General features: G+C 42.3%; 1 protein-coding gene across 3 annotated transcripts in view; it reads right to left on the bottom strand.

The window, feature by feature from the left end:
• ARHGAP26 (Rho GTPase activating protein 26) overlaps window positions 1-15,019 on the bottom strand; it is a 311,322-nt gene that overhangs the window by 92,176 nt on the left and 204,127 nt on the right. For all 3 annotated transcript variants that reach the window (XM_066591243.1, XM_066591246.1, XM_066591244.1), the window contains exon 20: window positions 7,497-7,656. In XM_066591243.1, the coding sequence (XP_066447340.1) occupies window positions 7,497-7,656 (160 nt within the window). The remainder of the gene's footprint in view (window positions 1-7,496; window positions 7,657-15,019) is intronic.

Below are 15,019 nucleotides of genomic sequence, written 5' to 3'. Positions count from 1 at the left end.
CAAACTCCTTGCCAGACATAGAAGCAATATAGCTCGTCCCCAGTAGCTTTACTTTACAGTAAATTAGTGGTTTAATTTTGGAAACAAAAAGGCCCCAATCAAATTTGTATGTAGACCGAAACATTCTGGTTCACTAGTGGATATTCTCCCAGATCATAACACTTTATTCAATAGTTTAAACTCAACACCTAAAATACCATTTGATAGAGAATGCTCGATCAGGTAATCCAAGCATAATCATAAAATCCACAATTAACCTGATTGAAATGTTCTAATTACGGGATAAGCAGGATATTTGGCATCCACAGCAACACAAACAGAAATTTGACAATGTTTTAAATAACTAAGAAGCGTTTCATCTACAAAAGTAAGAAAGAAAATAGTAGAGTACAGGAAGATGCATTATGTGATCGTCTGGGCGTCTTTGGTTAGCAAGAAAAAAAAAATTTAAGAGGAAGTAAAGGAAATTGCCACCCAACCGTACTTAACACATCAAAGTATTTAGGAGACATAACACAGACAGCTGAAAACTGTTTTCTGAAACATCTTGCCTTTGAAGAAAACAAATTTACTTGACTGCCCAGTTACATGGTGTTGGCCCACAATTTCAATTGGATAGACATATCTGACCATTATAAGGGTGCTAATGAAGAGGGGGGAGACCCATGCACCCTCTTAACGTTGAGCTTTTGGTAGCTAGTGATCTGTAGGTTGTATTACTCGCAGGGGTGGCCTGCCCCCTTTCTGGACAGACACTTATATAGTAAAGTTATCTTATTCTTTATTCATGTGTTCTGATTATTTTAATAAGGTGCAGCTGGTCACGAGAGGCGTGCAGGTGCTAGGACCAACGGATGATATAAATCGAAGTGCCCAGAAGCTGATGCAGTCTTGTACTGCAAGAAGTTCTGTATGCCTGAAGGGAATTTGAACCGGGCCCTCGGGTCACAGCCCACTACCCTGACCATGACTGCACATACCGCTGCTGGGAAGTAGTGCATTAGTGACTGAAGCCAGGGGTTAATTCTGCAACGCCTGGAGACCTTGTCCACTCCCTTCCGTGTCAAGCTGCTAGCTAGTTTGCCTTTGAATCTGAGGAGCTGTGGTGGACTTTAGTGCTGTGAATGTTTTCACCTGTTCTGCAAATTAAAGTTTGAGCATGGACATGTCACAGCTTGTATCGTTTGTGCCCATTACTAACCACTCTTTTTTACCACCCATGTGAGTGGACTCATTCTGTGTGGTATTGCTCACTAGAGAAAGACCTACCTACACCCAAGTTGCCAGGGGCCCCTTCCACTATTACATGAGCATTTCTTCTGTGCAAAATACTGGTGGAGCTATGACTATTGCAGCTGGCACCTGGACTTGTCAGTTCTATTACGATGAAGAGTCCAGTTACCAGACGCAACCAGCACTTCTCAGCCTGTTTTGGAGAAATACTGCCGTGTAATAAGAGCTTAAGGGGTGGTGATTTTGTTTACTACTTTATTCAATTTGTGATGATGCAATTTGCAGATATCTGCTACCAGTTCTACATTATGCTATACTTGCTAATAGCGGATATCACTCACACATGATAAACTCTCGGTATAGAACATAGGTTGTATCTAGTATCGCAGCTGAGCCCCGCTACCTTGTATTGTGTTGAACAGCAATATAAAAAAGAGTGAGACTGCTGGAAGAATGCAAGACAAGCATGTTGGCGCTGCTACATCTGTAGTTGTATGCGATTTGAAATGCAAGTTAGGCACTCTACTTTTATTATTTTTGTGCGGCTATACTATTTACTTAGCCAATTGACTAATTCACTTTGAATGGCCACACTCACGATGCAAATAGCTGTGTCACTCCTTATAACTTAGTTGTTAAGTAAGGCAAGATGTGTTAGAGCTGCTATATTATAGAAACAAGAACAAAAAAACTCCTGCGCTCAAAGGATCAGTCAATAAGACGGCTGGTGTAAGGTGAAGGGACAACACTAACTTGGACTGGGGTCTGGTGGAAATACAGGCCCCTATATAGTAGATCCAAGGATATAATGTACTGTGCTGCAGAACCAGAGGAAGGCCCCGATCCAAAAGGTGTTAGAAAGCAAGGACATATTTTTTATCACAAAAATACAAGGATATGTCCTTAATTTCTAACACCTTTGGACTTGAGCCTTCCTCTGGTTCTGCAGCACAGATCTACTATATAGGGGCCTGCACTTGTCACCAGTTGCCCAGCCCAAGCGTTGTTCCTTCACCTTACACCAGCTGTCTCAGCGACGGACCCTTTGAGCACAGGAGTTTTTGTTTATTCTCCTTTTTCCACATTATCCCAGAGACTCTTGGATCGCCCTGGTGGACGCTCCCCCACCCTGTGGATGTGGTTTACGAGGTGTCTTGTCTGTTTTATTGAAGTTGGCATACAGGGACCGTGGGTGCCTTAGGTTCAGGCCTAGCTGTCTACACCAAGTGAGTCCTCCATATTGTCTTTTACACATTTTTTCACCTGTTTTTCCTTTAGCTCTGCTATAGCAGTACTTTTGAACACTTTCCTTGGTTTGTAATTTTTATGCTACTGTAGATCAGTAGTCTGCAACCTGTTGTGCTCTGTCCATGAGATGCTGGGAATGTCAAGTTGCAAATCACTATTTTACAGCAATGCACTCTAGCATTATGCTGTATGCTGGCTTTAAATAAAACAAAATGCCACAAATGCATTGAGGATACGTGATCAGTTCCTCATTTGTCACAAAAGCTCTGAAATATGACTGATGACAAAATAACTTAAGATTCCCTTTAACCCCTTGAGTGGCGGGTTTCCTACCACCCTGTCGTGCCCACCAGGGCAGGTTTTTTAAAATGGTCTAATCATTGAATTTCAACTAATTTTGCAGTTGCGTCTCAAGAGCCATAACTTTTTCATTTTTCCATTGACATGGCCATGTGAGGGCTTGTTTTTTGCGGGACAAGTTGTGATTTTTTTAAACAGGGGGGAGGAAAAAAAGAAATGGGGAAGAAAAAAAAAAAAAGGGGCCATGTCATTAAGGGGTTAAATAATGTATTAACTTCCTTCTCTGGGTCATTACGACGCATGGATACCACGTGTGATTGTATTTTTGATTTTTTACAAAGTAAAGGGAGACAAGTGTTTTTATTATTTTTTTAAATAATTTTTAACCTTTTTTTTTTTTACATTTTTTTTAATTTTTTTTTTGTCCCTTTAGGGGACTTCCACAGGGACCCATCAGGACCCCTGATCACATTCCGGGGGTCCGATGGTGACAGCCCTTTACATGCTGCAGTCACATAGACTGCAGCATGTAAAGGGTTAACACAGCAGAGATCGGAGGTTTTCTCTGATCTCTGCTGTAAGAGCAGGTACCTAGCTGTCCTCTGACAGCTAACAACCAGCTCTCCCTGCCACAGAGACCATCGGCTTGCTTCTGACAAGCCGATGGTCTCTATGGCAACCTGTAAACAAAGCAGGAGGTTGCCGACATATCGGCAATATCTTCTGCTAGTTTTTCAAAGCCCTTGCTTTGTTCTCTGTGGGTCTGTGCAGGCAGAGCACACTGTCACAGCTTGTGGCATTGTGCTCTGCAGCTCCCATAGTGATACATAGCCCGGAAATCTTCCGGGCTATGTTGCTATGAGCAGTGGAGCTCGTCCCGGAAAATTTCCGGGCGTGCCACTCAAGGGGTTAAACTTGCTAAACTGGTCCTGTCACCTACTCTTAGCCCTATGAGCTCAGCTTATGGGCTGAAAGTAGATAACCCGCTGAGTCTGGGGATGTAAGCGTTATACTTGCCTCCCCCGGTGTTAGTGTTGAATTATGAATTAGAATGAGCGGACTACTTAGCGCACCTCTCCATCCATTGCGCAGTGGCTTTCAGCACTCACACCAGAGAAGTGATAGGGAAGACAAGTATAGGACTTACATCACCAGACTCAGTGGGTCAATTACTTTCAACCCATAAGCTGAGCTTATAGAGCTAAAAGTAGAAGTTTCCCTTTAAAGAGCAATGCTTTATGTGTGATAAAGGTGCTTGCCCCTATGAACATGTGATGTTAAACGTAGTGAAAGAATACAGCAAGCCCTATGAACCTGACCATGGAGTGGCCTAGTAATACAGAACAACTAGTGTTGATATGACAGAACTGGCAGCTTTGGTTTATAAACGTAATGACTGTTTTAGCATGGCAAAGTTATACGAGTAGACATAACAGCTACAGAATACATGTCCAATACTGCTATGATGGTTTGAAACGTGTAAGCAAGTGGCATTTTTTGGGAACGTCCAAATGCTTTTAACATTGAAGATATCTATGACAACATTTTTTATTGATTTAACATGTGCTGAATAAGATACTTTCCTGAACGACATATTTACAAAAGTCTGCTTTTACTAGCCATAGTGACAGCTATGTCACAATAGTGAACCGATCCCAGTCTAATATAAATAATGGAATGAATATATACATCAGCTAATTGGCACATCTTTCAACATCATATGCAAACTAGCACATTGGTAAACTTTTTCCGGCCTTTTTGCCTTTAAAAACCGCTTAATATAAAGTGCTCCTTCTATAGTAGACTGCATTATAAAAAAAGAGACAACATATAAAAAGATGTTCATTCTAAAGTTTTGAAAATGTTACCCCACTGTAAGAAACAAATATGAAAGAAAACCACACAAACAAAACAACAAAACATACAAAAAAAGGTAATCCAGGGTTACTATAAAACACTCCGGCTCCTCAGTGCACTCATGACAGGTGCTTATTTTCTGCTATATACCGGGCTATAGAGATGACAGCTAGGTAAATCTGTTGTACAGGACAAATGGCCCACTTTAGACTAAATCTAAAATGTCCCGCTCCCTGACGCTTGTCATTGTCCTGCCATGACAAGTAACATTTACCTTCTATCCCAACCCAACCACTGCTGAAGAGATGAAGTCCTGCAGTAGGAGTACATCTATCATTGGTAGTTCGTTCCAGGGTTACCGAGTGAGCCACATTGAACACGCACAGTAATATTGTGTTTTAGCATTGTCTGACTCCAGGTAACGGTATTACAGGTCTATTTTGTAGACTAAATGAAGCAAATAATTTAAACATAATGAGAAACCTATGGAGCTTGTATATCATTCACTCAGCCATGTTGCTAACTCTTCTCTATGGAACTATCGTGATATTCTCAACATTGGACTGCTGACCTTATGCACAGAATACATGCAATGCATCTAGTTTCTTTTTTCTAATCACAGGTCCTCTAACAATCACCAAAAATAGGACATTCGTTATGTGAAAAGTCATTGACCACTTAAGAATTAAAGGTGTTGTCAGATTTGTAGCTTCTCGGTAAAACCCCTTCTGCATGCACTAACATATTAAATAGTCATAATCCCTTCTCCCGCTGCATCCCGTGCTGCTGCTCCAGGTCTACCCTCTGACGTCAGGTTTTTAGGCTGCCTCAGTCTGTATACAGGATGTCACAGGTGCTGCAGCCAATGACAGAGCTCAGCGATCCATTGCTGAGCTCTGTTATTGGCTGCAATGCCTGTGACATCCTGTAAACTGGGAGGGGCTGCAGCCTGTAAATTAACACAGACTAGCAGTGCTGAGCAGTGTGGGACACAGCAAGAGTAGGGAGAATTCAGTATATGTCTATCTGTTATGTTATTCCATGTAGAAGGGTTTAACCCCTTCAGTGGCAGGTTTATTATTACCATGTTATGCCTCACAGGGCAGGTTTTTTTAAATGAGTCAACAATGCAATTTAATCTCGCAAGTATTTGAAAGTACTGTACTACTTTGACAGTTGGTATTATGGCCGGGAAATCTCCGGGGCTTGGTGCACTGAGTATGCAGTAAAAACCCCGGAAGATTTCAGATGACAGCTGAGTGCTCCGCACATTTCAGCACTAGAGCTGTCCACGGAAATCTTCCGGGGTTTAACCGCATGGTCAGTGCGGCAAGCCCCGGAGATTTTCCGGGCGTGCCAATAAAGGGGTTAAACGAAAAACTACAACTCAGACAACCCCTTTAAATAACTTTCCAAATAAATGGGATTAAAAATGTGCAAAAGCATTAATACAACATTTACTAATCAATAACTGTTGTATCTGTGCAGTTGCAAGTAATCTTTTAGACACAGATGTGAATTCAACCACTAGAACTCACATTCTGAGATTAGCAGCTGTAGGGGGTTGTTGGAGGACCGTGGAAATGTTGGGATCACTTCAGCAAAAAGTTCAGACTAATTTTTTTTACTTTGTCTTTAAATCATATGAATTTCTGTTAGTGCATGATTGGGAATTCTGGGAATAGTGTGACATAATGGGAAGTATAGAAATCCAAGGGCAGATTCTGCAATGAACATTTAGCACCTCAGGCAACCATAGAATTTTCATATTATTGACATTTACAAATAAAATCTAAATTCTAAAATAAAAACAAAAAACACATTTTCACTCAACACTTTATACACACTGGCACCTTCATGCAACTTTACATCGAAGTGTAAGGTTTCATTAAAAATGCTTAAGCATTCATATTTGCAGCTGAAAGTGTGACCCAAGCAGAAATTTAGATGCTCACCTCCTAGAAATAAAAGTTCTAGCTGTAGAGAGGTCATACATACCACATATGTTTATGTCCACATGCACAACTAGGCGTAGAGGAATGATAATACGAGCAACTGCCCAACTTCCCCGTCCTTTCTTAGGAAAAAATGGAACGATGTCTGTACCTGTACAGTGTCACCTATTGGAAGGCAACACCCCTATAAGTCCATGTCAGACCGTCTTCTGACAAGGACTAGGAATTCTAAGCCAAAACCAGAATCTTCTCCTGAAGGAAAAGAGAACAATTCCCAAAAACTTGTTTGGGGATATTTGCCCCTCATTAGTGCTCAGTAGGTTTCTGGCTTGGCTAGTGAGATTCCTATAGACGTGGGTCGAAAAGGGTATCGTTTCTCCTTGGGCCTTGTTCCATCTTTCCATTTGCATATTTAACTGAAGGAGCATGGATGGCCTTATAAGTTTCCTCACACCTTCTAGGGTCTCTTACTAAGGAGAAACACCACTTGCTCTCTGTCATGAAGGGTGTCAAACATGCGAGGCCAGTTTATTGGCCGATAATTAGTATGTGTTATGTACTACATTAGTCCATTTCATGTTTTATTTCAGGTTTGACACATACCCTTCTTGCCAGAGAGCAGGATGACCATTCATCAAGTTGGTTATGTGAGAAAGGTTTACTGGATGATGATTTTGTGTTATGTACTGCATTATTCTAATTTCATGTTGTATTTCATAGCCAACTTGACGAATGGTGTAATCATACATATACTATGCTAATTTAGAGAAAACTAGTGTTTGTAAATACTGCTTTAGAGAATGCTCCTCTCGAGTAAACGGGAATAAAAAAATAGTAAAGCTTTAAACACGCAAAACATTGTTGTGCCAGACTAATTGGCCTAGCACATGCCATAGAACTTACAGGGAATTTGGCCTGCTCACTTTAATTACTTCCAGGTCAGGATCACTGGAGTTGAGATTATTCATGTTGGAGCGCTGAACGCAGCTGGAGCTCACTGAGCTGTTTGCATTAGAAGAGCTGACCGACTCGGCGCTTGAATTTACACTGTTCCTCTTGTCTTCTGCAAAGAACACAAACATATGTTCAAAAATGATGCATTGAAAACGGATCAGGAAATTCATACAAGACTGACATTGCGTTAAAGGGGTTGGCCCACGAAGTGAGGTTACCTAATATCCACAGGATATCTGATCGTCGCGGTCTGACTGTTAGATATAGCCTAATGCTGGGACTTTATTTATTTAATAGGACAATCCCTTTAACATTGGACAACAAAAGTCTATTTTGAGCAAGCCCTTCACAGAATAGACAAAAAGAGAAACTAAATCTTATTGTAATAAATACTAAAAACCACACGATACATAAACTGCACAGAGTGTGCAGTTTGTACAAGGAATCAATGGACAGTACATACACTCAGACACACTGATGATGGGTTCCCCCTTTGTAGTGGGTTCTATACAAGTGCAGAGGAGCAAGTCCTTTAGTATAGGGAGGCCTCTAGGAATAATTCACCCGCATGAAAAGTGGCGATTTCTTGGGGTATGAGGCGATCTGTTCCCCAAGTTCAACTATAATAGTGATAGTAGCTACAGGGAACCTCCTTCCTAGAGGTGCTAATAATCATGCATAGGATGATCTCAAACCCGTTGTAGCTACTATCACTATTATACGTGATACAGTATAAGTCTGATCGATGGGGGACTCGCCACCGAGATCCCCACCGATCTCAAGAATGGTCTTGTGCCCTTCTCTTTTCATACTACTTCATAGCATCAAAAACAGGTTGGTGGCATTAAAGGGGTTGTCCCGCGAAAGCAAGTGGGGTTATACACTTCTGTATGGACATATTAATGCACTTTGTAATATACATCGTGCATTAAATATTGGCCAAACAGAAGTTATTCACTTACCTGTTCCGTTGCTAGCGTCCCCGTCTCCCTGGTGCCGTCTAATTTCAGCGTCTAATCGCCCGATTAGACGCGCTTGCGCAGTCCGGTCTTCTCCCTGGTGAATGGGGCCGCTCGTGCCGGAGAGCTGGTCCTCGTAGCTCCGCCCCGTCACGTGTGCCGATTCCAGCCAATCAGGAGGCTGGAATCGGCAATGGACCGCACAGAGCCCACGGTGCACCATGGGAGAAGACCTGCGGTCCACCGTGGGTGAAGATCCCGGCGGCCATCTTAGCAAGGTAAGGAAGAAGTCGCCGCAGCGCGGGGATTCTGGTAAGTACTAAACGTTTTTTTTTTAACAGATGCATTGGCTTTGTCTCGCGCCGAACTGGGGGCCTATTGAATAAAAAAAAACCCCGTTTCGGCGCGGGACAACCCCTTTAAATATTCACAGGCCGGCCACTCATATAGGCAAAAATAGATATTAACTTATAGAATTACCTTCATTTCTTGTCACATTTGCCAGAGCATTCTGTAAACTGCTAATTTAGCATTAATAAGGACACAGCTAGCATGTCTTTTCCTAATACATTTAATGTGGAATAGGTTCAGAACGTCATACATTTTGCAAGGCAGGTAGTTATTCATAGTCAATCTCCTTGAGCCTTTTAAAATATCCGACCACAATGCTATGCTATTTGCGCTTTTCCACTCAAAAGTCACATTTGGCCATCAGGCTCCCAGAAGTCTCTGGTTTTGAGGTCAAGGTTGTTGGCCGACATCTCTGTTATTTCATATTACACTATCCTGTATATTTATGTTACACAAATGTTATTCATTTTTTCACTTTCTGTCAAAACCAAGATGTCTGAAATGCTAATACTTTTCCCTTAGGTGAAACAGCTAAACGTTTCCTTCGTTTTATACATTCTTTTAGCATGAAGCAAGACCGCCATATGAATTTAATGAGCAATTCCTATATAAACATGACGTAAGATTATTCAACCAAAATAAATCCCTTGCACAAGAGTAAGCAGCTAAAAGAAATGTTGCAGATGAATCTATATATGGTCTATATGAAATCTCGGTATTGTAACATATGCAGGCCCTGGGCTTGTCATCACAGCCACCAATGAATCCTGGACTGGGACAAGTACAGAACAGATGTCTACTTGTGGTCTAAAAACATTCTATACAGTAAATGCCAGAGTATGTGTAAGGACTGACCACTTATGTTCAGTTGGTGCCCAAACTACATCTGTAAAGTCATTTCTATTAGTAAGGATAGTCTGACATTCAGTTTGTCACAATGTGGCCATAAGAGCTCACACTTCATCTTAATCATACTGCAGGGAGCATTAGTCCGCAAGTTGCAGCAGAACGTCTGGGTACCCCCCCCCCCCCCAAAAAAAAAATAAAAAATTAGGCACATGCTGCATTTTCAATATATTGTATGTTTTAGACACTTTGAGTCTAATACTTGGCAGTTTTGGAAAGTATCAAAAAGTTACAAAAAAAAAAAAAATGCATAAAGTTTCCATTTTAAGATTTCCAAAAAAGTGGTTACAGGAAGATATGTGTCTATCTAGCCAGTTGTGCAAATGTATCATGTAGCCATATTTTGCTAACTAAATCTGCCCCAGCAGATGTGTCGATGACCTGGAGAGGCCTCCTTACTCATTACTAAACTTTGTCTTCAGGCCTTTATAACACGCGGCAATGTTTTCTCATCTCCTCTGTAGGTAAGCTACTTCTAAAAACTAAAATTTAATTTTAACTGAGCCTCGAGCCGGAAAAATGAAGTCTAAAACCTGACAAATCCATCAGAACAGCCGTGTCCACAGCCAGAAAACACCAACGGAATAAATATACACTAGTCTACAAATCACATTTTGCCAAGATTTTTTTTTCTGGTATTTCCGTCACCCAAGTTCTCCAATAAATGTATATTTCCAGAAATAAAGTTCATACATAAGGAGGTATCCTGCCAGCCCCTCCTCTCCATTTAATTCAGTGCCACAGTAGATCTAAAGACTACTCATTTCTGCTTGAGCACCCCCTTGAAAAGACAGAGGTTGTGATACCAGACAAGCAAATTTCAGATTTTGCCTTCACCTAGCAAACAAAATGGGTCATTTTTTTTACCAATTAAAACCATATTTGATCCAATTTTACTTTTCTTAATGGATTTTATTTTGATAGTTTTTTCCTAGTATTTACTGTAAATAGTTATGAAGATAGCACTGCCATTGCAGTATCTGCTATACCGAGGTCCGTGTTTTTCATCTATGCACTAGAGATGAGCGAGCATACTCGTCCGAGCTTGATGCTCGTTCGAGTATTAGGGTGCTCGAGATGCTCGTTACTCGAGACGAGCACCACGCCGTACTCGTCTCGATTAAACGAGCACTGACCATTGAATTCAATGGAGCCGGCAATACAGCCGGCTCTATTGAAAGCAATGGGCTGCCGGCGTACGCGGGATGAATTGTCGGGAAGAGCTTAAATATATAAGCCCTTCCCTGCAATTCGTCTAGAAATGTGTAAAAATAAAAAATATATATATAACACTCACCTGGTCCCGGCAGAACGATGTTAGCCCATTGAATTCAATGGAGCCGGCAATACAGCCGACTCCATTGAAAGCAATGGGCTACCGGTGATCGCGGGATGAATTGTCGGGAAGGGGTTAAATATATAAGCCCTTCCCTGCAATTCATCCAGAAATGTGTAAAAATAAAATATATATATATATATATATATATATATATATATATATATATATATATATATATATACATATACATACATACACTTACCTGGTCCCGGCAGACGGAGTTCAGCGCGGCAGGCTGCAGTCCTCCTGAACTGCTCTGAACAGCTGTGAGTAGTATTCAGCAGCCGGGGATTTAAAATCCCCGCCTGCTGAATGAGATGCCTCTGATTGGTCACAGCCTGACCAATCAGAGGCATCCCTCACTCACACCCATTCATGAATTCATGAATGGGTGAGTGAGGGCTGCCTCTGATTGGCTCAGGGGCAGCTCTCAGCTCTCACTCTTGCCGCTATTGTGGCTTAATAGTGGGACCTGGGAACTTGAGATGCAGCCCAAAATGTAGCTCCTCGCCTGCCCTATTCGTTTCTGTGTCGTTTCCATCACTTTCTTGTGTTTTGCAGATTTTCACAAATGAAAACCTTAGCGAGCATCGGCGATATACAAAAATGCTCGAGTCACCCATTGACTTCAATGGGGTTCGTTACTCGAAACGAACTCTCGAGCATCACTGAAAGTTCGACTCGAGTAACGAGCACCCGAGCATTTTGGTGCTCGCTCATCTCTACTATGCACCCATTTCTTGTGCCCACTGGCACCTTGCTATTTACCCCAGATCAGCCTGCTGTTCTTGGGTGAAACATGTTTTGGGATGAGAATATTGGACAGGTTTGTTTTTTTTTAGTTAGGGTCTGCTAAGGTCTGTTTCCATATTAGGGCTAGATCTCTGATGGGGTTGCCCTGCTTATGGCAGTTACTCTGTATTGAACCTTCTACGATTTATAGGATTATGGAGTCAGCCACCGTTCTTTGCTCTCTGGACCAGACATTGGACAGGATTGTATGGGCATGCTGTGCTTATATAAAATCATTGCACCCTCCTCCACCAAAATTCCACATCAGCTCTTTTATACTAAATTTGAGCTCCAAAAGGTTAACAACAACTTGCCAATAATACAATGGACGGTAGCAGGAAAAAAAATGTTCTATTTGATCGTCCTCCGTATGATGGTTACAGGAGCTAAAGAAATGGTTGTCCACTCCTGAATATTTAAGACCCATCTGCAGGATAGGTAATTAATTGTGGATCGTTGGGGGTCTACTGCCCAGGACTCCCGCACTTGGTAGTTCGCTGTGTTGCCAGAAGTGGACAACTTTGTACACTCTTCAGTGGTCAGCATTGGTATTGCAGGCACTGCAACTATTCACTTGTGATCAAAAACCAGACTACCAAGGCGGAGAGCTTACACAAAGTTTGCTCCATACTTTACAACTACAATTTGGAGGGGAGGGCTTCGAACTAGAGGCCAATGCTGAGATATGCTCAGGAAGTAGAAACAATGTGAACAAAAAACATGCAAAAGTATATCTGCTTGGTCTTTAAATTGATTTTTAAAAAAATGAAAAAAAAAATGATTGTTAATTGGTAGATGGGCCTATTGGTTCCTGTGAAGTCCTGAATGGTCAGTGAACTTTTTAACAGTCAATGTGAAGACGCCGTGGATTTGCACATGTGGGTTTTGGCCACATCTCAGCTACATGGGACCCTGCTCTCAGAGGCATGAATCATGTACGAGAAATGTGACATTTTTAAGCTAGGCACACAAACTTTTTGAAGCGATTTTTTTACTATTAAGTGATCGCTGCAGGCCACAATAGTAGTGAGTTGCACTTAACCCCATGTATTCCTTTGGATGGCAGCTGCTAAAAAAAGAAGAAAAAAAAAGGAGGAAAATCTCATTACAAAAAGTATGCATTTATTCTCAGCCTTAAAATGTCATACGCATCACTTAAATTCTGGCACTTGGGGAAAAACGTGTCATTAATCTGTCTGAGCCCCACCCGTGTGCTGAAAGGCTTTTCCCTCTCTATACAAACACGTTTTCATGGCACTTTGCTAGGCAGCTGATGGTCTTGACAGTTTATGATGTGTGAAGAGACTACATCTTGACTGGCAAAGTCAAATATGCTTAAACTGACTACTTTTGTATTTCCTTAGTAAATCCCTCCCCCCGCCCCAACTATATATATTTTAACATTGTTAACATGCACAGTATTTGGAACATGGTGCGGGCCATTTAGCTGGGCAATTATGGGATCAAATGAGGTCCTCCGCATCGCTCTCCCAACCGTCTGCAACAGTTTAGAGACCGGTCGCCAGCCAAGATGCGGTTCCAGCTTTCACATATAGGCTGCTTCAATAAATAAGCTAAAGCCCCTGTGTGCACTAGCAGAGGTGCCTGAACCGTGGGGGCGCTGCAGCGCTCAGGTTATGGAGTGCACACAGGTGCAGTTGACTATTAATACGTTTCGAGCAGTGCCCATTTTGAACTACCGTGTTTCCCCAAAAATAAGGCACCCCCTGAAATTTGCAGAAGTCCCAAATATAAGGCACCCCCCGATAGTAAGGCATAGTAAAGTGTGCAGGCAAGTCAAGAGGCCTGTCCCCTGCTGCCATTCCCGTTGTCTCCTACCTCCAGATGTATAGGTAGACCTGCAGACAGTCTGCTGTTATCCTGTCCCTGCTGTGCTGTACGAATGTGCTGTTGTGAGCTCCCCTTGTTGGCTGGAAAAGTCCATACTGTACGTTCTGTTCCTGCTGTGACGAGCTCCCCCTGGTGGCCAGAACCTGCAATACCATCCCTGCTTACAAGTGGTACAGGAACTTCTGTCTGCAGACAGGTACGTTACTTTACAGCCCTTATTTTTTTATGGCTCTGTGTGTGAGTCAGGCAACCTGTGTGTGATTCTTAAGGCTGGGTTCTCACAGAGCATATTTCCAGCGGAAATCTCGCAGTTTGGCCACAGCGATAAACAGCGAGATTTCCGACGGGAAAGTGCTGCTTCAAAACCCACGATACTCAGCTGTTTGTTTTGAAGCGACCTGGCTGCACGCTTTTCCATTTCTGTGGCCGGTGAATCCGCACCACAACACCGGCTTCTCCCAGCTTTGCCGTGACAGATTTGCTGTCCCATGTGGACGAGAAATTTCGTCCACAAAGCTGGCCAATTGAGGGATTACCGGCCACAGACGGATTTGCCGCGGCGAAAGAAGACACCCCCTGAAAATAAGACATAGCGCATATTTGGGAGCAAAAATTAATATAAGACGTGTCTTATTTCGGGGAAACAGGGTATATACGCCTTTAACCACAGTCGGTTTTGGAAAGGATTCAATAGCTCTGTTCTCTAAAGCTTCAGTTAATATTAGAGTATTCCACATAGTCCGTGGTGCAAAATGATCTTGAATTTCATGCATCTCTCTCCAGGATGAGAGACGTGATTTCCTCTACACTCTTCACATTTATTTTGGTTACACCGGCAGCTTTCAGGCTCCGTTAGAATTCCAGCAGGTCGTAAGCACATTTCACAGTTTTCTCATCAAGAAGTGATCTCCATTTCCAATCAACTTAAATACGAACACGTCTAATAAAAAAAGAAACACGCCTTGCTTTTATGATCATGGGCCTTATTTCAACTAAATGTCCACCTTAGGCCTCTTTCCCATGGGCGTTGCGATTTTCAGTCGACCGCATTGTGGCCTAAAATTGCACGAACGGGAGAAAGTCGCAGCTAAATCTCGTGTTCTCGCCCATTCAGATCGCCCATTCGTATATACGCCGCTGCCCGGAATTCAGTCTGCCGGGGAAAGAGTTTAGCGATGCCCCCATAGAAGCGCATACGCTGCGGATTCCGGATTACGCGCACCCGGAAAAGATAGGTTTTGCCCTATCTTTTGGCCACGATCAGCCGGCAGCTC

Source organism: Eleutherodactylus coqui, chromosome 2 (genome assembly GCF_035609145.1).
Source record: "Eleutherodactylus coqui strain aEleCoq1 chromosome 2, aEleCoq1.hap1, whole genome shotgun sequence".
Lineage (NCBI taxonomy): Eukaryota > Metazoa > Chordata > Amphibia > Anura > Eleutherodactylidae > Eleutherodactylus > Eleutherodactylus coqui.
Note: the sequence above shows the minus strand (reverse complement) of the source record. Positions and strands in the feature narration are given on the sequence as shown.